General features: G+C 33.9%; 1 protein-coding gene across 50 annotated transcripts in view; it reads left to right on the plus strand.

The window, feature by feature from the left end:
* The window catches only part of RIMS1 (regulating synaptic membrane exocytosis 1), a 494,117-nt gene that overhangs the window by 337,262 nt on the left and 137,303 nt on the right, over positions 1-19,552 (plus strand). For 17 of the 50 annotated variants that reach the window (XM_040473901.1, XM_040473914.1, XM_040473906.1 and 14 more), the window contains 4 exons: positions 3,006-3,162; positions 4,169-4,294; positions 5,845-5,907; positions 10,498-10,587. In XM_040473901.1, the coding sequence (XP_040329835.1) occupies positions 3,006-3,162; positions 4,169-4,294; positions 5,845-5,907; positions 10,498-10,587 (436 nt within the window). Of the gene's footprint in view, positions 1-3,005; positions 3,163-4,168; positions 4,295-5,844; positions 5,908-9,525; positions 9,604-10,497; positions 10,588-19,131; positions 19,216-19,552 lie in introns of all 50 variants that reach the window. The other 33 variants (XM_040473916.1, XM_040473905.1, XM_040473908.1 and 30 more) reach the window with 8 other exon arrangements.

Here is a 19,552-nt window from a genome sequence, read left to right on the forward strand (position 1 = left end):
CCCTTGCTGCTTTCAGAATTTTCTCTTTATCCTTGTATTTTGCCAGTTTCACTATGATATGTCGTGCAGAAGATCGATTCAAGTTACGTCTGAAGGGAGTTCTCTGTGCCTCTTGGATTTCAATGCCTTTTTCCTTCCCCACTTCAGGGAAGTTCTCAGCTATTATTTCTTCAAGTACCCCTTCAGCACCTTTCCCTCTCTCTTCCTCCTCTGGGATACCAATGATGCGTATATTATTTCTTTTTAGTGTATCACTTAGTTCTCTAATTTTCCCCTCATACTCCTGGATTTTTTTATCTCTCTTTTTCTCAGCTTCCTCTTTCTCCATAACTTTATCTTCTAGTTCACCTATTCTCTCCTCTGCCTCTTCAATCCGAGCTGTGGTGGTTTCCATTTTGTTATGCATTTCATTTAAAGCGTTTTTCAGCTCCTCGTGACTGTTCCTTAGTCCCTTGATCTCTGTAGCAAGAGATTCTCTGCTGTCAGCTATACTGTTTTCAAGCCCAGCGATTAATTTTATGACTATTATTCTAAATTCACTTTCTGTTATATTATTTAAATCCTTTTTGATCAGCTCAGAGCTACTTTTTATTAACTATCATAATTTTGTGGTTATTTGAAATAAATGACTTTAGCTGCTTAAGAAGAATAAAAATAATCATATACAGAATTCCCTTATATGGGGTAAGACGTGGTGATCTCACTTTTCTTTTTTCTTTTTTTTATGTTTATTTTTTGAAAGAGAGTGAGACAGAGTGTGAGTGGGGGAGGGGCAGAGAGAGAGAGAGAGAGAGAGAGAGAGAGAGACAGAATCCAAAGCAGGCTCCAGGCTCTGAGCTGTCAGCAGAGAGCCCCATGTGGGGCTCGAACCCACAGGCTGTGAGATCATGACCTGATCCGAAGTCAGACACTTAACTGACTGAGCCAGCCAGGAGCCAGCCCCATGGTAATCTCAACTTTTCTGAGCATTATTGCAAATACATAAAGTGAAAAACAAACAAACAAACTTTGAGTCAACTAAAACATTGAAATGAGCATAAAATATCAGTGTCCTCCCAACTTTTTCTGAAGCTAGAATGTGTTCTCAATAATAAACATTCTACAGAGAAAACCAAATTACCTTGAAAAGCAAAAAACTGATTGAAGAGGGCATTTGTTAGGATGAGCACTGGGTGTTGTATGTAAGCCAGTTTGACAATAAATTATATTAAAACAATAATAATAAAATAAATTAAAAGGTAAAAAAACAACTGTGAATACAAATTAAGATAAGTTAAAAAATCTTACTTTCTACGTAAATACAAAGAATCCAAGGGAAAAAAAATCATTTATATCCTTCTCACAGCAAGATGTCTAATTCCCTGTTATTTCATAGTGATTAATTATATAAAATATGAAAGTTTTATTTATATAACATGAATATTCATTGAAATCTTGAAATGGTGCTTCCAATTCAGTTTTCACTTTCCATAATTATTGTATAATTGATAAAAAATGTTATCAAGTGATAACAAATGGTAGTTTGAAATGTTTATGTAATTCGGACCTTGGATTAATTATCTTTAAAAATAACCACGATGTTTTATAATGAGCTGTGAAATAAATTCACTACATGTAAATTTAGCTGATTTCTTTCTACACTTAATATTGCAGTTTATACAACTTAACAATGACAAAGAAACTTCCCTACACAAAACACAAAATAATAGCTTAATTGCTATGATTTTTGTTATAAAATTAAGTATATGAAATTATAAATTATATCATTTATGGTTATGTTATTCGGTCATTATACTGATGTTTTCAGAATGGCAGAGTGGTTGAGCTTCTTTGATCTCAATATTGTCAGATTTTACTTTACAAAATGTGGAAAGACCTTCCTTATACTTTAAGCTTAGTTAAAAGATCGTACAATCAGAAAAAATAAATTGTTTGGGATTTTTAGTCTGCCTTTAATAATGATGTTTCATGGCATATTTTAAAATAATTTGGCAGTTATGAAGCAAATAAATGAAGACAAGTTCAAGCTGCCCAATTAAATATAATGTTTTCATGTTTCATGTACATTTATGTAGTTGTAAATATAATCATTTTCCTTTGGCCACAGAATTTTTTATTTTGCTTTCAATAATGGCAAACAATGACCCTTGCGAAAAAAAAATTTAAACTGTTACTGTGGATTTGAGATTGGATTGCTATTTTATCTTAACTAAGTCAGAAGATGATATAAACCTTTTTGCTTCAAGGGAGAATCAATTTTAGAATTTATTTCTAATTGCAGTTATGTTAACTATATTAATTATGTTACCGACACATTTGTGGAATAGGTTTAGATGTCTGAAGTAGATTTGATGATTGTTTCTATAGGAGGGTTAATATTCTCTGCATTATTGCCATAGTCATCTCCATCCATACACTATTTTCACTTGAAAATTGCAGTATTATATGTGGTTTGCAAAATTCAGTCAGTATTTGTAATAGTGAAGATCTAGTACTTTGCTTTGTTAACTAAAATTTATATGATGATATTTTCATTTTCTTATTTGCAAAGCCATTTGAAATCCAGCCAAGATAGTTTATCCTGTGGAAGAAAAGTTCAAATAACTTTTAAAGAGACACCAAATTTCCAAGCATTGACTTATCTGTTAACTATAGTTCCCTGTCAAGTTCTTGATCTGGGTTGCTGAAAAATCACTAACTCATTCATTTTTTGAATTAAAATAGTATCCCAACTCATTATAATGTCTGAGGCATCAACTGTCATATTCATATTCAGTATCTCCATGGTACCTTTGAACAAATCTGTAGCCTGTTTTTATGCATGTATATGTTACATTCTATGTACGTATACTTAATAGTTTCGAAGAGAAAGGTTAATAATATTGATTGCATGGCATTTATTTTCGTAGGTCAGTGGCTGCTTTAGATGTAATCTGATATTTCCACATTAAAGTTTATGTTATAGAAGAATACTGACAGATTTTTTTTGTGTGTACTCTTGCCAGTAGGTTATAGGTCTAGTGCTAGAGAAAGTAAATCTACAACATTAACTGTGCCAGAACAGCAAAGAACAACTCATCACCGCTCACGTTCAGTATCTCCTCACCGCGGCGATGATCAGGGAAGGCCGCGTTCACGTTTACCAAATGTGCCATTACAGAGGTAGGCTTTAAGATGGGCTTAGTGTCTCTGAGAGTACTTTTTAATTTTAATATAATGTAAGCTGCCACAAGACTGTTACTGAAATGAAATAACGGCTTGGTCAGTCAGGTTCTTTTCTTCAGAATCATTTGTGGGCAAAATGTCTTTTTATTCATTACCCAACCTATCTTACATTCTGTTCTTGAATCTCAAGAAATTTTTTTTCCAGGGAGTCGAAGAAGTTTGTGTCCCAAGCACAGTTTTTGAATAACTATCTTGTATTGTTTGCTAGTTTTCTCTCATGTTGGGAAAAATTGTATCATAGTGAATAACCTGTGGAGAGAAATGGCAAAGAGGAAGAGGTTAAGAGTGTATTTTATTTTATTTTATTTTATTTTATTTTATTTAAAAAAAAATTTTTTTAACGTTTATTTATTTTTGAGACAGAGAGAGACAGAGCATGAACAGGGGAGGGGCAGAGAGAAAGGGAGACACAGAATCTGAAACAGACTCCAGGCTCTGAGCTGTCAGCACAGAGCCCGACGCGGGGCTCGAACTCACGGACCGTGAGATCATGACCTGAGCTGAAGTCGGACGCTTAACCAACCAAGCCACCCAGGCGCCCCTAGGGAGAATGTATTTTTAAGAAATTTAGAATTGTCTCTTTGAAGCACTTTAAATGCTTAGAAAAGTATATAAAGCATAAATCATGTAGTGCCGTATTTTATCTTCTATTGAAACATACTTCTTAAATTTTAATTAAATATTAAATTGAAAATGTGATGAAAATTGTCGTTCTTTTTTGACAGAGGTGAAAAGAGGGTTGAAGAAATGTAGCTCAGGCAGAGCACTCAGAGAATAAATACCGTTAGCTCATTGATAAAATATGTATTTGGTTATGATGCCAACACTTTTTAAGCCATTCCAGTTATCTGCCAGTTACTGTCAAATCTTCCCCATTAGTCTGTCAGCCTGATTTGGGAAGATGATACACTTTGATGCATACGAATTTTTGTAATCATTTTAGGAGTTTAGATGAAATTCATCCAACAAGAAGGTCACGTTCTCCAACTAGACACCATGATGCCTCCCGAAGTCCAGTTGATCACAGATCCAGAGATGTGGATAGTCAGTATTTATCAGAACAAGACAGGTATTTGTTCAAATTATGATCTCAACATAACTTTTTGTTTGTTCTGTTTTAACTTATGGTAAATATCTTGGCATAGTACATTAGAAAGTAAAAGTATTTAATCACTCAAAATTTAACTCTCAAGGAACAACTGTTCAGGGTATCCCAATAGAAATGCAACTTTAAGAAGTATTTGGCTAACATTATATTGTCATAATATGTGCATTTTTTTACAGAGCAAAATTTATGTTTAGCCAGGTTAAAATGTGTAGCTTGTTGTTCTAACTTCTAGAAGGAAGCCTACCTAAGCAATTTTCAATGTTTTATATTTTGTGGAATGCAGTCTTTGGGATGTTATTTATATAATTACAAAAATATGTTTTTTATGTTATTAAACAATTTTGGATACAGGTCATGTGAAAGTTAATGTTGCAGAGTTTCTGTGAGGACTTCAGTAATAATGTTTTTATATACTTAATTTTCATAAATGTATTTCTATAAAAAACAAAATAATTGAGATGGATTTTTTCATGTGAACAAGTACTTCCTGGACACAGTTACTAAAAATCTACATTACGACTCTGTTGTTCTACATGCCCATAGACTTTCTTCTCAAACTAACCACATAACTGTATAATATGCTAGACCACAAGCTCAGGATCTGAATTAAGGTTTTAGGATACCCACCTTGTTGAATATCCTCTTCTGGCTTTTTAAAGTAGAGAAACTTTCAGGAAGGAGTAGGGAAATGATACAGTGGTGCTTAATGATTGACTTTTTCCTGTGTAGTCAAGGACATAAAACTCAGTAGAACTTCTTAACCATTTATTGTCATCCTACCATGGGAAGTGATGCCATGACCTTCAAGAGTGTAGTCATATTGGGTACTGAGACAAGAACTACTCTGAGGAATAGGATTCCACACTGCTCAGCCTGAGTTGAGTTGAGTGAGGGTCACTTTGTCAACATTCATTGGGGCCACTATGATGTTAGGTGAGGATGGAAAAAAGGACTTCTTGACCAAGGCATTTAATAAAGTGAGATTAATTTGAGTGTAGAAAAAGTACAATCTTAAAATAAAACAATTCTAATTGAGTATATTCATGATTGGTTAAAAAAAAAACTAATATGTGATATTGTGTTTTTAGTGGCTGTAGAAACCAAGAGGACTATCATGCTTAGGGTTCCAATTAGCATGAGAAAGGCCAGGTGTATAGTCCTTTCAAAGGTCTTTAAAATATCCAAGTATCTGGAATTGGAAATAGATTTCTATGTCTTATTTTGGGAGGGTTTAGTTTAGTTTTGTTTTAGTATTTTGTAAAGTCACTTGGAGATATAATAGCAAATCAGCAACAGCTAGGACTTTGACCATAATGTTTGTACTTTATTGTTTAAATTTTTTAAAATACTGTCATGTTTCTTTTTGTTTAACCTCTCAAGCAAATATGCTAGTGCAGACAATCTGGTTTCTTCCCTTTTCATGTTTTCATCGGCATACCATTGGCATAACCCATGTCATTTAATGCCTCATGATTTATCTGTTCCATTCACCACCCATCCTGTCTGTGCAGTGAGCTTCTTATGCTGCCCAGAGCAAAACGAGGACGAAGTGCAGAATGCCTCCATACTACCAGGTAAATACAGGGATTTGGTAATGGTAACTGTGTGTGATGACTCTCTTTCCATTCTACTATTCTTTCTTCTCTCCCTTAATGGTATGATGACAAATATGTTAAATTAATTCAAAATTTGTTTTGTTTTATTGGAGGTTGTGGAAAGGTTCCAAATATATTTCAATTCTAATCCAGGCAGACTGCTTTCCTGTTTGTATATTCAGAATCCAGAGACTGATTCATGAGCCTCTTTGGAACTGTTTTACACATTCCTAAAACTGAGGAGCCAATTTTGCAATTACAATTCTAGATGCTCACCAGGGAGCAGCCCGCCCACCCCAACCTCCCCAACAACACACACACACCTGTCTAGTCACAAGAGGTCTTATCTGTGCATGGCAGTGTTACTGTTTTCGTGATTATATAAGTTTGTTTTAGCCTTTTTAAAATTTCCTTTTGGAATCTAGTATGGTTGATATTCTGTTTGCTTTTATTTATTTTTCTTTAAATGTTTCTTTATTTTGGAGAAAGAGAGGGAGAGAGAGAGAGAGAGACAGCACGTGCGCGAGCATAAATAGGGGAGGGGCAGAGCGAGAGGGGAAGACACAGAATCTGAAGTAGGCTGCAGGCTCTGAGCTGTCAGCACAGACCCTGACATGGGCCCGAACTCACTAACCAAACCGTGAGATCATGACCTGGGCCGAAGTTGGATGCTTAACCGACTGAGTCACCCAGGTGCCCCAGATATTGTTTGCTTTTAATAATATCTTCAGGAGTCACTTTTTGCCGACTGAACATCAGCTTCCTTCTTGATGAAGAATGAGAATCTTTGACCTTTGACTTCTAAACCTTCCCTCCCTCCATCCCCCCCCCCACCAGTCCAGAAGGGTTACAATACAGACTTCCTCCTAAAAGCATGTAACAAACAATATGATGTTTCTTTAAAGATGAGAAGAAAAGGGGATGGAATATTCTCCTGTAAACTGGAGCTAAGAACCTGATACTTTATTGTCATCTCATTACATCTTAGATTTCACATCCAGAATAAATAAATTAATGTATAAAATCTCTTACAGATTATTCATAGAATGCAGTCTGTAAATATTTATTGTCAATTTGGAGTTAATAGAAACTAAGGAAATAGAAAGTCAGTGAAACAAACCAACACACAGACAGACTCTTTCATATATTTGGCCAACAGAAAGACAGTAGCAAGGCGAAGGAAGAGCTAGACCTGGAGCACCTGCATGCAATACTTGGTCAAATGCAGGATTTATTTTGTCTAGATGGAACATATGGTTCTGCTCAGTATTGCAAACATGATCATGCTAATAAGAATTATTTCAACTATATATATATATATAAAATTAGCCTACTCATAACTACTTTCATGTTTGCTTGTAGCACCATGGGGGGGGGGGGATGAGGAAATAGTAGTTATGATTGTGAACTAGGGAAAAAATATAAAATGAGAAATGTTGTAAATATTATCTCAAATTCTTTATAATGCTCAACTGCCCAGGCTTACTATTACTTGTTCTTTCTGACAAATAGTTTGTTATAGGAACAATGTTTTCTTTTTTTCTCATAGCTCTGTTGATTTGATTATAACTGTAAAAACAATAAAACAAAAACAAAACAAAATAAATTTAGACCAGTAGTCTAAACAGAACAGCTAAATATATTTTTTTTCTTTCCCATGTTATCTACTTCTAAAGGTGAAATACGAGGATATGAAAAGTATGGTATACTGGTAATTTCATTATTTTGTACAATCTTCAAAATACATAATATCATATTTACTTTGGAGTTTGAAGAATAAAATTTAAGAATTTGCTACTTTCTAGCAAACAATGAAAATAAAGTTCATTGGCCACCAAGCATAGTATTGTCATTAATATACTTTATCTCAATTCCCTGGCAGTAATTATATTATATGAATGTTATTATCCTAATTTTACAGATGAGGAAAGATCCTGAGAAAGTTTAATTTTATAAGTAACAGAGCAAGGATTCAAAATCAGGTCTATTGACATTTTCCACCAAACTTGGAAAATCTAGTTTTTCCAAAATTAAGATTCTGAGGAGTTGGTGCTGTGCCAATAAAAGAGTTTGTGAGTCAAACAGATTTTGGAAACATTGCAAATTACAGTCCCTCCCTACTGATTTAATATGCACAGTATGTTAAAGTCATATACTAAAGAAATCTGTCTCATGTTGTTTAATTCATTTTCTGCCTATTTATTTTTATAATTAATACATAATATCCAGTTATTATGTTTATAACTTACAATTATTATAATTTAGTATTTATAATAATACGTATTTATTTACTTATTTAACCATTTTTTCATAAAAACACAACCCAAGAAAGTAATGTTGTACAGAAAATTCAATAGCTGTCCGTCATTAAGTGGTAAAGCCAAGGTGGGAATTTAGAACTTCATACTATAAATAAATATTATGCTATTTTCCATTCTGTTTCACATTCTTTGCTAATCCTTGTTAGAGTGTTCCTGAATAATCACTTTTGAACCAATTGCTTTAAAAAGTAATATAGCAACTGGTATTAGAGATATTTTGCTAAGGCTAAGAGTTGAAAATAAGACTATTGTCTGCGAAGCAGGCAAAATCCTTAGTTTCAGTAAAATATGTCCTCAATTAGTATTCAAATATGGTACTCAAATATATTTTTAAACTGAAGCTTTAAGAGATTTCCTTTCATTTAGCCATTAGTATAAATATGAGTAAACCAGTGGGGTGTTTAAATGTTTAGTATGTCCTTAGCAAATGTTTATTCCCTTCCCTATTTATTGTATTTTAATGTAGGCCAAAATAGACAAGGGGCTTTCATAACAGCAATTAAACTTGTAGAAACATTATTAAATCATCAAAAAATTAATTAATTAACTGGACGTAGTTTGTGCTTGGTGTAGTACAAACCATCCAGAATCCCTCATAGATCTTAAAAGAACTCAGATAAAGTTGGGCTTTTTTCTGCCATTTTCTGCGAAATCAAAATCCATATTCCCGTTTGCATCTATTGCCCATCCCATTTAATTTCCAGTGATCAATTTTACCTGTGGTTGGATTTGAATTCAGAAGCCAATAAATGGGAAGGATTTCCTCCATTGCAGCCACTTGATGTGTTGGTGGTGCCTTCTCTTACTGCAGTCTGATGCAGTGATCAGCTTTCTCCCTGCCATGCTGGTCAGCGCTTTGCTAATTACTAGAATGTTAACTCTCTCAGTCATATTTTAATTCCCAAATTACATAAATTATTTGGTTAGTACGTTTAGGTATGAGTTGTTTACTTCCATAGAAGCAGGCATAAAATTAAATCAAGGATTTAAAGAGTACATTTAAATATTGATTAACTCATAGAAGTTTGTTAGCAGATATTTTTCAAATTAAGGCAATTATAATTTTGAGTCTTTATCTTAATTATGAAAACAATGTCTATGATTCCATATTTTAATGATTCTTCTACCTTCAAATAATTATTGTGGTTATTCTGGGGAAAAAAAAGATGCGTCTTTGATTTTAGCTTTATAGGCCTCGTATTTTTTTTGTGTCTTAGTAAAATTTGCTTCCTGTATATTTTTCTGTTTTCTGCGTGTTTGTGTGGCCACGTTCCAGATATTTTGTTAGGCACTATAAAACATTACCGCCTAAGATGCCTTTATTAGAGAACAGTTCTCACTGGAATATTTACAGGTAAGACTCATGACAGTGAGTCCCAGTTGTAAACTAATCCTGAATCCCTTGCCTACTAAAAATAACAAATTTAAATTCTAATAAAGCACTACCATTTCTTCTTGAGAGTAATTATATGCAGAGAAACATTAAATTAATGATATCTAAAAATAACTTTAATTAATTATAAAATTTATTCTAGATTATCTCTCTAAATGAAATCTAATTACTCAAATATCAGAATTCTAGTTGTCTTGTCATTTATGTTATTTTGTTTGTTGATTTTAATTATGATAATTTTTATATTATTTTATTTTTGGATAATTTTGATTTGTGAAGCTCAATTCTGCCTGCACATACCAAAACCAAGTCAGTGACTAGACAGGACTTTCCCCTTCATCATGAATGCTTTAACACAAGAGTATTGAGATTTACTGATGAAATATTGGTTAGGTAAGAACATTTGGAAGTCATGCCTTCCACTTCCCTTGTCTAGTGTTGTGACCCAAAATAGTTGAGTTGTAAATTTTTTCTTCTCTGATGTCCTTCATTTTGTTTTGGTGTGGCATCTGTTCTTGGTAATGAAGTTTTAGGCATTTTGTTTTAGTGCTTTTTGTATCCCAGTTTTTTCATAAGAAGGTGTGATTTTAGTCTCATTTTTTTTTCAGTCTGAGACCCTTTTAAAAAAATTATGCAACCCAATTCAAGCATAATCTTTGTTTAGTTTCATTTTCTAAACAAAATTTTGCACTGCCATCCTGTCAGCTCTCTCACACCCTTATGAACTGAATCACAGTGATTCTACATTTTATGTAAAGGGGACATTATTTTATGCTTTACTCTCTAACATGGTCTTCCTTTCTTTGTTTTCTTTGTCTTTCTCTTCTACCACTGGATGCAATGCACTGGCACTAGTGAACTGCAGCCCTCCCTTGACAGGGCTAGGAGTGCTAGTACCAACTGCTTGAGACCAGATACTAGTTTGCATTCACCAGAACGAGAAAGGTATAAAATAAAGACTTTCTTAATTCCCTGTCATTTGTACTAGTGGTTTTTTTTAATCACTTTGTTTTGTTTCATGTGAGTCTCACAGGTTTATTCATTCATGTTCACTTTGCTAACTGTCTCCATTCCCCCCTCCCCTTATGATACACGTCTACCTAGAGATATGTGTATGTGGGTCAGCCTGAGGGCACACATACACATATTTCCATGAATGTTGTTGCAAATGGTGTGATGTAATTTGTAACTGCTTCTGGCTGCTGCTTTTTCCCTTCTGTTCCTGTTCAGTGGTTTTATTTACACACTACTCAGGGAGCCTTCAGTATGCTGATAATGTGATAAGGTTCAGTGAGTTATCTGAAGGGGAGGATCACTTTCCTATTAGTTCCGATGATAAATAGTATTTGTAGGTTTCAGCAGTCTTTCCCAAACTTAAAGTAAGAATTTCATTTAGGTAGAAAACTTGCCATGTGAATTTATATTCGCTGTTTAGTCAACCTACTCTTTGATATAGATCACATTTTGCAGTAAGTTACATTTTGACAACAAAAAATGTTATGTCTATCTTAGATCTTATGATGCCTTACAAAATAAATGCACATTATACATACACGCACAGTTTTGCTTAACACTTTTAATTGATTAATAAATAATTCTGATTTTAATTCAAATGTATTCAGTGTTTTTGTATTATATGGTCTCCTAATTTTGAGCAGCTAATTTTTCCATCGTAGTGGAACTTTCTATCTCAGTAAACTTGGTTATCATTGATAGTCTTGGATGTAATTTTTTTCTTTTCAATTAGAAGTCAGTCACTGGAGATTTGTTTACTCCCTCTTTACAAACCCTGAAGAAAAAATGTTTAGTGATGCTAATGTGTAACCCACTTCTCTTCTTTAGAGGCTGCTTAAAGCTTTTCTTTAGCAATCTTTCTAGACTAAATCTGTTTATTTGTTTATGAGCTGTTTATTTCTGGACTTGAATAATCGGTACAGATATACACACCCTTTTTTTTACTGTTGTCATAACATTCTACTGAGAAGTTTACTTTTTTGTTTTTAATTCTTTTGTATTTTTCTATTTTGTAATAGTAAACAGTAGAATCTAATTATATATGTTGTATTTTTTTTATATTTGTAGTAGAAATTTTAGTTGAAATGGTTATTGGGTCTTCTAAAATCACAGCTGAAATTGTTCTATTTTAACTCTTTTGTTATATATTATTCCTCTCCCCAAGAAAAAAGTAAACACAAGAGTAGCCAGAAAAATCTTTTTATATTTTTTACTTATTTTTTATTTCCTTATATGTTCTGTTTGGTATTAAAACAAGACAGAATTGTTCAAGTCAGTAGAATATTCTGACTACAACAACACTGTAACATTTTTAATATCTTTATATAGGTGCTAGCTAATAGAAGTATAACACAAGCCACATTTATAATTTTTAATTTTCTGGTTACCATTTTAAAAAGATGAAGTTAAATTTAATACTTTAACCCAGTATATATCTGACAATGATATCTGACATATCATTATGACGTATAGTCTATTAAAAAGTATAGACATTTTGCATGTCTGTTTTCATAGTGCTTAGTAGACACTGGTGGGTTGTGGCTACTGTATTGGATACCACAGGTTTATCCTTATGCAGAAGCCTATCTAGCATATATTCCCTTGTTACACTAAAGCCATAGGGTTCACAAATCCATGTGTTGGTATATTTAACCTCTCAGATAATACCCTTAAAATAGATCAGCTTGTAGACAAATATTCTGGCCAAGTTATTGTACCGGTCACAATAGTCTAAGGTCTAAGTGAATGTACTTACTTTTGATAGAAGAAAAGTATGATTGAAATCTACATTCACTATATATTGAATAACAAAGAAATTTTCCATTAAAAAATGAGACAGAGAGGCAGGAATTGGTATTCTCATTGATCTTTAATTTATTGTGGTCAACTTTATTGCCAAGAAGAAAATAAATGAGATAGGTTTCATCAAGAAAATTACAGAAGCTGTAGATTCTTACTGGTTTGGAGGATAGGGACTTCAGATGCCCTTTTGTGCACACGCCTATAAGCAGCTTTGAGGCAGAACATCATAGTATCAACAGTGGTGACTTTGTTCTCCACTGTAAGCTAAAGTCCCTAGACAGGATGTGCACAGAGTAGAAATGGAGAGGTTTAGAGGGCTTTCCAGGTTATTAATTTCTCTGATTGAGCAGAGAGCTTCTTATGTTAATACCTAATTTATACATAGTAGATAAAATGTTAAAGAAAATTTTTAAACATAATTTCATATACTTTAGATAGTAACGTATTTCCACAGCCCACAGTGTCGTGAACTAAACAACTTGCTGATTCTAAACCATTTTGATGAATGTTTGTATGTTGTTATATCAACTCAGTGCCCTTTTCTGAAGAATTTTCACTCACTTTTAAAACAAATGAAGTATTGTGTCAGTGCAAAGAATGAAACTGTCAAAGCAGACTCAGTGTCCAACACCATAGTTCACTAATGATTCAAAGATAAAGGAGCACCAGGCACTAGTGACCTATTCTTTTCTTGAAGGAGTCCATTTTGTCTCCTTCATTAGGATGGTTTGGCTCAGGCTGAATAATGCATGTAGAAGCACTGTTTGCAAAGGAAGCCATTTCAGTTTTTGAGTGTCTTCATTATGTATTCTGTTGATTACACTAATAACAAAAATAATTATGGATTACCCCATTGCTCATTCTAGTCGTGCTTAAGAAAATTTGTGTTTATTTGCAATAAAAGGTCTAGAAAGACTAATAATTTCCTACTAAAGATGTCTAATAGAGGACTCTCCTTTATCTTTTCGTAAGCAAATACCATTGAATATTTACAAGGAAGTTTAGTTAAGGTTGTTTCACTTTTCCTTCATCTTTATTCAGGGTCTGTTGAGGTCATTCATTCCCCTTGTTCCCTGTTTGGGAATGAGTAAGTTATAGGCCTGCCATTAACCTTTTCTTTCCAAGATTTTAAAACAAATTATTACTGAAATGTTCAGAAGCATTTATTGTTAGAGCTACTGGAGAACATTTGCTTTCCTGGGATATTTTATCTTCTTCCTTGACTGTTCACAGAAATCACAGCCTTACTGAAGGCTCATGAAATGGTAGTGTATACTTACTGCCTCCATTTTTTAACCTCCTAGTAAATCCTGCAGTCTGACTTCTACCCCTTACCGTGGCTCTACCACTATGCTGAAATTCCTCTATGAACTACACTGGCTCCCTAATTGTCCAACAGTGTCTTGCAACATTTTGCATTAACCACCCAGTCACTTGAACCTCTCTTGTATTTAGTACCTTCTACAAATTTTCTTTCTTAGGCCTTGGTTATGACCCAGCCACTTCTTGCAGGCTTCTCTTCCTATCTCACCCCACACGGATAGGTGTTCTCCTGGCTCCATCTTCATTTTTGTCTTGCCCCACTCATTCTGTCCCTGAAATTATATTTCTATCAAAAACTTCCATTCTAATTAATACCTATGAAGACAACACTCTACTGTAATTGACCAGGCCAGAACTTTGCCTTGAGTGCTAGGTCTAAATTTTAAAAGTTGCCATTTGTGTACATCAAAATGTCTAATTTAAATTCATTATCTCCTCTTACATCCTTTCTTTTTTTTTTAATTTAAGTTTATTTACTTATTTATTTTGAGAGAAACAGAGCATAAGTGGGAGAGGGGCAGGGAGAGAGAGAGAGAGAGAGGGAGGGAGAATTGCAAGCAGGCTCTGTACTTTCAGCACAGAGCCCAATGCAGGGCTCAAACCCATGAGCCGTGAGATCATAACCTGAACTCAAACCAAGAGTCGGATGCTTAACCAACTAAGTCACTCAGGCACCGCTCCCCTTACATCCTTTTATAGCAAAATACTTTCTCTCCCTAAATTTCCCTCTTATTAGGATGGCTTTGACATATAAGAAAGCACATTAGCTGAAAACATTTTTCCTGCTCCTTCACATTCAGTGAATCAGTAAATCCTATCAGTTCTCTTTTCAGAATCTCCCAAACAGATCCCCTACCTTGATTATATTGAATTATATTCTAGCCCTTCCCTTGTCACTCTTGCCCAATTGATTTTTTCATGGGCTTTATTAGTAGTATTTATTCCTTCTTGTCTCAAGTTTTCTATCCATTAAAATTAAAATGCCATTTTTCCTTTGTTGTCTGCTTAAAATTTTTACTCATTCTTCAAAAATTTAGGTCTAATAACCATAGCTTTTATAAAACCCATTTATACTACCCCCCCTTCTCTTTTGTCAGAATTATTTACTTTATGGGCCCACATGATACTACATATTTCTATTAAAACACGTTATATTTTACTTAATAGGGTATTTATTTCTTTTGCTATATTGTATACCTGGAGGACAGGAATCATATCTTATTTGTCCTTGCCATCTCTTGTGATAGCATTATTATTTTTTACTTAGTAAATGCTCGATTTGGAGATTTGGGGAACTTAAAAGATACACCCTATTTTCTGCTCCCAAATTTGGGTCTAATTGTGAGCTAGACCCAAGAACTAGAAGAAGGGACATCTAATTATCACCGTAAATACAGTGAACAAGTTTAGAAGCTGTGACTTTAGGTCTATAAGCTTGTTAATAACTAACTCACCCTAGAATCAGCCAGATTCACAGAACCACAAGACAGGTTCAGGCCCAGGCCTCACATCTTAACAGCTGCTTTGTAGGTTTATGTCCTGTAGCATTTACCATTTGTAGGTAGCTTGATCTGGAAGGAGTCATCCAGAAAGGACTAAGTTACCTGTGCCTGGTCCTTTAACATAGTCACTGATTTTATAAGCCAGTCCTCCTTTCTTGGGGTAGCCTGAGGCGAAGGGTAGAAAGAGACTAGGAGCTTGCTTGAATAAATTTCCCTCTACATGGAAAACATGAGTAATAAGGGAAAGGAGGTGCCTACCTAAAACTTAACAACTGTAATTTGAATTAAAATAAATAAACTGGAATTGAATTAAAATTAAAAAAAAAACAGTATAAGTATCTATATTAATTTTACTTTAAAACAATATTGAGAAAAATGAGGGTTTTTTTTCTTTTTTTTTTTTCTTTTTATGTATTTTTGTTTCCAGTTTTTATTTATAAACTCCAGTTAGGTAACATATAATGTAACATTAATTTCAGGAGTAGAATTAAGTGATTCATCATTTACATATAACACCCAGTGTTCATCAGAAGTGCCCTCCTTAATAGCCATCAGCCATTGTTTTAAAGATTTTCTTTTTAAGTAATCTCTACACCCAATGTGGGGCTCAAACACACAATCCCGAGAGTAAGAGTCACATGCTCTACCGACTGAGCCCACCAAGTGTACCCCATCACACACATTTTAAAGGACTAAAATAAATAGTGGGATTAGAATATAAAAATAGTATATAATCAGTTGTCTCATTTGTTCAGATTTAGGTTCTAATATTACAGTAATTCACAGATTAAAAAAAATTTTTTTAATGTTTATTGTTGAGAGAGAGAGAGACAGAGAGTGAGTGGGGGAGGGGCAGAGAGAGAGAGGGAGACACAGAATTCAAAGCAGACTCCAGGCTGTGAGCTGTCACCACAGAGCGCAGTGCAGAGCTTGAACTCATGAACTGCGAGATCATAACCTGAGCCTAAGTCAGACACCTAACCGACTGGGGCACCCAGGCACCCCAACTCACAGATACTTCTTTTGCTATTTATGGAGTGAATGGTTTACATTTCCATATAATTTCTCTTTCAGATAATTAAGCTGCTTTTCCATGTTCTGCCAAGAGAGATGCACCATTGAAGGATGTGTACATATGAAAGCATAAATATTAGTTGCACATTTAAACACATGCGTATTTGTTTTACAGTGTATTATTGCTGGGGAAAAAAGACATGATGAAAGAACCATTTATTTGCATATCAAGACCTGTCAATTCTAATTCCTTTATATCTTATCAGCAGATCCCCTCACTACTGGTAATCTGTTACTTAAGGTTCTCACTATTTCTTACCTGTATTAACTTACTATCTACTTGGATATTTGCAAATATAAGCTACTTATTCAGTGTAATGCATAGTTTATATAACTGTCAAAACTCAACCAAAAAACACTACAATTCCTTATGCAAGGAGCTCACAGCCTGTTAATTCCATCCCTTAACCATCAGAGTGACCTTTCTTCTACTGTGATCACAGTGAAAGGGTTGAGCTCCAACAAATAGACATTCCTGAATTAATGAATTTAGGATACCTGATGTTAAAGTGCAAATACTGTAACTAACCAGTGTAACTTATAGGCAAGCTAGTTTGGAAAGAGAAATCAAGAAAAGGAGCTTCATGATTAACAGCTGCACTATGCTACCTTCCAAGATGAAAATGGAAGTTGAACCCTGTGTTTTGGCAAAATAACAAGGGGATAAAGATTCAAATTTTGACCTTTTATTCTTTGTAATAGGAGAGAAAGAAGTTGCACACAATTTAAAAGCATATAAAATATCCTAGTATATCTGAAACTCACAAATACGGGTTCTTTTAAAACTTACCTAATATCTAGTCTTTAGACAAAAATTGAGCATAAGTTGGTCTTACTCCCATATTAAATATATGGTGGGAAAGCAAATGGATTTTATTATATTGGTACCATATATCAGCATATTCAGAAGGACTTTGAATGTACAGATAATCCATGTATTATGCTAAATATTTTGTCAAGAATTACCTTTTCATAGCTTGCATTCACAATTGCTTGTTTCCAAATGTACACCTTTCTCCTTCATAGCTTTTCACTGCATGTTTCATAATTACAGCATTTTTCTTTACTTTTTTGTTTAAATAAACACAAGGACTGGAATTTTGCCTCAAGAAGCAAGGTTACTCATGATCCTGTCAAGTTAACATTACTTATCACTTTACAGAAAAACACATTAGCCATGTTTTTGTGTTTCCAAATCCTGTAAAACTTTCAGCACCTCAAGTTTTAACATGACTGAATCCAGCTTCATGTAGAAGACAGGGTGGTTGTGATTTCAATTATTTTAGAAATATTTTTTTGTTATTGTTCTTCAGAACAGAAGCCAGTAAAGTGAAATATATTTTAAAGCTTTTGGACTGGGTTGACCAACTATCTCAATAATCTAAAATTATTAAATAATTTCAAATTAATGCAAAGTATTTTTAATTTCACAAACATGTAACACATTTAAGAGTACATGTCACACAATTTTTTCTTCTGCCTAAATTCTGCTATTGAATATCTTTATTTGCCTCACACCTTCCTCAAAGCCCAGCTTGAATCATGACAAGTTTATCTAAAGCTGATTGATGAAGCAGGCTTCCAAAGGGCTTTCAGAATTGAGTATCTGCTGGTCTCAGATATCCTGGTCACATCTTGACAGCCCTTTGCTGTTTTTGTCTAGATTATCAACTAAATCCAATAAGCCAAGTGAAAAGGCAAAAAATACAGATTAAAAAAACAAACAAACAACAGGACCAGTTTACTTTGAATAATTATAAAATCTTATATCTAGATGAGTCCTTAAAGATCATTCAGTTATCCCTTGTTGAATAAAAGGAAGCCAATATTAACAGAAATTATCCTGTTTAAAATGCTCATATCTAATATGTAAAAATTTCCAAATCTGGCCTGCTCTGTCCCTTATTGTCTCTTTTCAGTTTTCAACTAGGTGTTTGTAATTTGTGGTTATACACAGACAGAATCTCAAAATAGTTTAACAAAGAATAAACCAAGATTCAGACTTTCATTTAACTGTTATTCACAAAAAATATTATTGTAAATACAGAAATAAAAAAACCATTGTTTAATCTATTGGGAGATACTTTTGCAAATAAAGATTTGCAGGAATTTTTTACAAGTAATATTTCCCACTTTTATCCCTCAGTGTTTTTTGCTCACAATTTTTAAATTTCAGTAATTAGTGCTACGGTTTCCCCCAAGAAAATTTGTTAAGATTTCACTGGTTAGCATTCCTATGAATTATTTCTTAATGTCATTGTTTCCACACTGAAGAGCATTTTTCTTTCTTTCACCTAAACTGTGTTTCTCCTTTGTATTAAATTCACACACCTCATCTTTGCCACTTTATCCAGTAATTTCAACACCTGGTATCAACTAAGTATTGGTAGCTTATTAAACCTATTTTATTCAAACATAAGCCAAATTCTTAAGGGTGCATCTTTTTCACTTAAAGTTATATATATGTATGTGTGCAGATATGTATACACACACAAGCACGGTTTAAAAGAAAACAATTACACATAATAGATTTCAAACATCTTCCCAAGTAAGTTGTTTCTCTGTTCACTTATAGGGTAACAAGATTTATTTTCTTACAACATTATAATTTATCTTTCCAAGGCTTATCAAAATCAAGAGTAAATTGTGGAGCAAAGAAGCTACCCTTTGCCTTTTTGCGGTGCTTTTCCAGTCCTGTTGTTCCATATATTCTTTTATGTTAGAAGTTACTAAATGTCCTGTTTTTTTCCTGTCTTGTTCATTGGGCAAACAGGGGTAAATGGTCCCCCTCCCTAGATAGGAGACGACCTCCTAGCCCCAGGATTCAAATCCAGCATGCATCTCCGGAGAATGACAGGTACTAGCTAACTCCTCCTCACAGACAAGTGGCTTCAACAGGCTTCTAGGCCACCAAGTGAAGGATGACCAAGAAATGTGGGTTGTGATATGCTTCCTTTCAGGAGCCAGAACCACATATTTTGCATATCCACCTCTAATAACACACCTCAGAGTGTTTCCTAAAATGAGAGTGGCATGCAAATGCTATAGTTTAGACAAACTAAGCCAGATCCAGCGGAAGAGTTCTGTTTTAAATGGGCATTTGTTTCAGTGTTTTGATTTTCTAGAAACACACTTAAATAATTGTTTTTGTTTAAACATTCATGAATAAATAAAAATTTTCAGGTGCTTTAAAA

This window comes from Herpailurus yagouaroundi, unplaced genomic scaffold, assembly GCF_014898765.1.
Source record: "Herpailurus yagouaroundi ecotype Mexico unplaced genomic scaffold, PumYag 139, whole genome shotgun sequence".
NCBI lineage: Eukaryota > Metazoa > Chordata > Mammalia > Carnivora > Felidae > Herpailurus > Herpailurus yagouaroundi.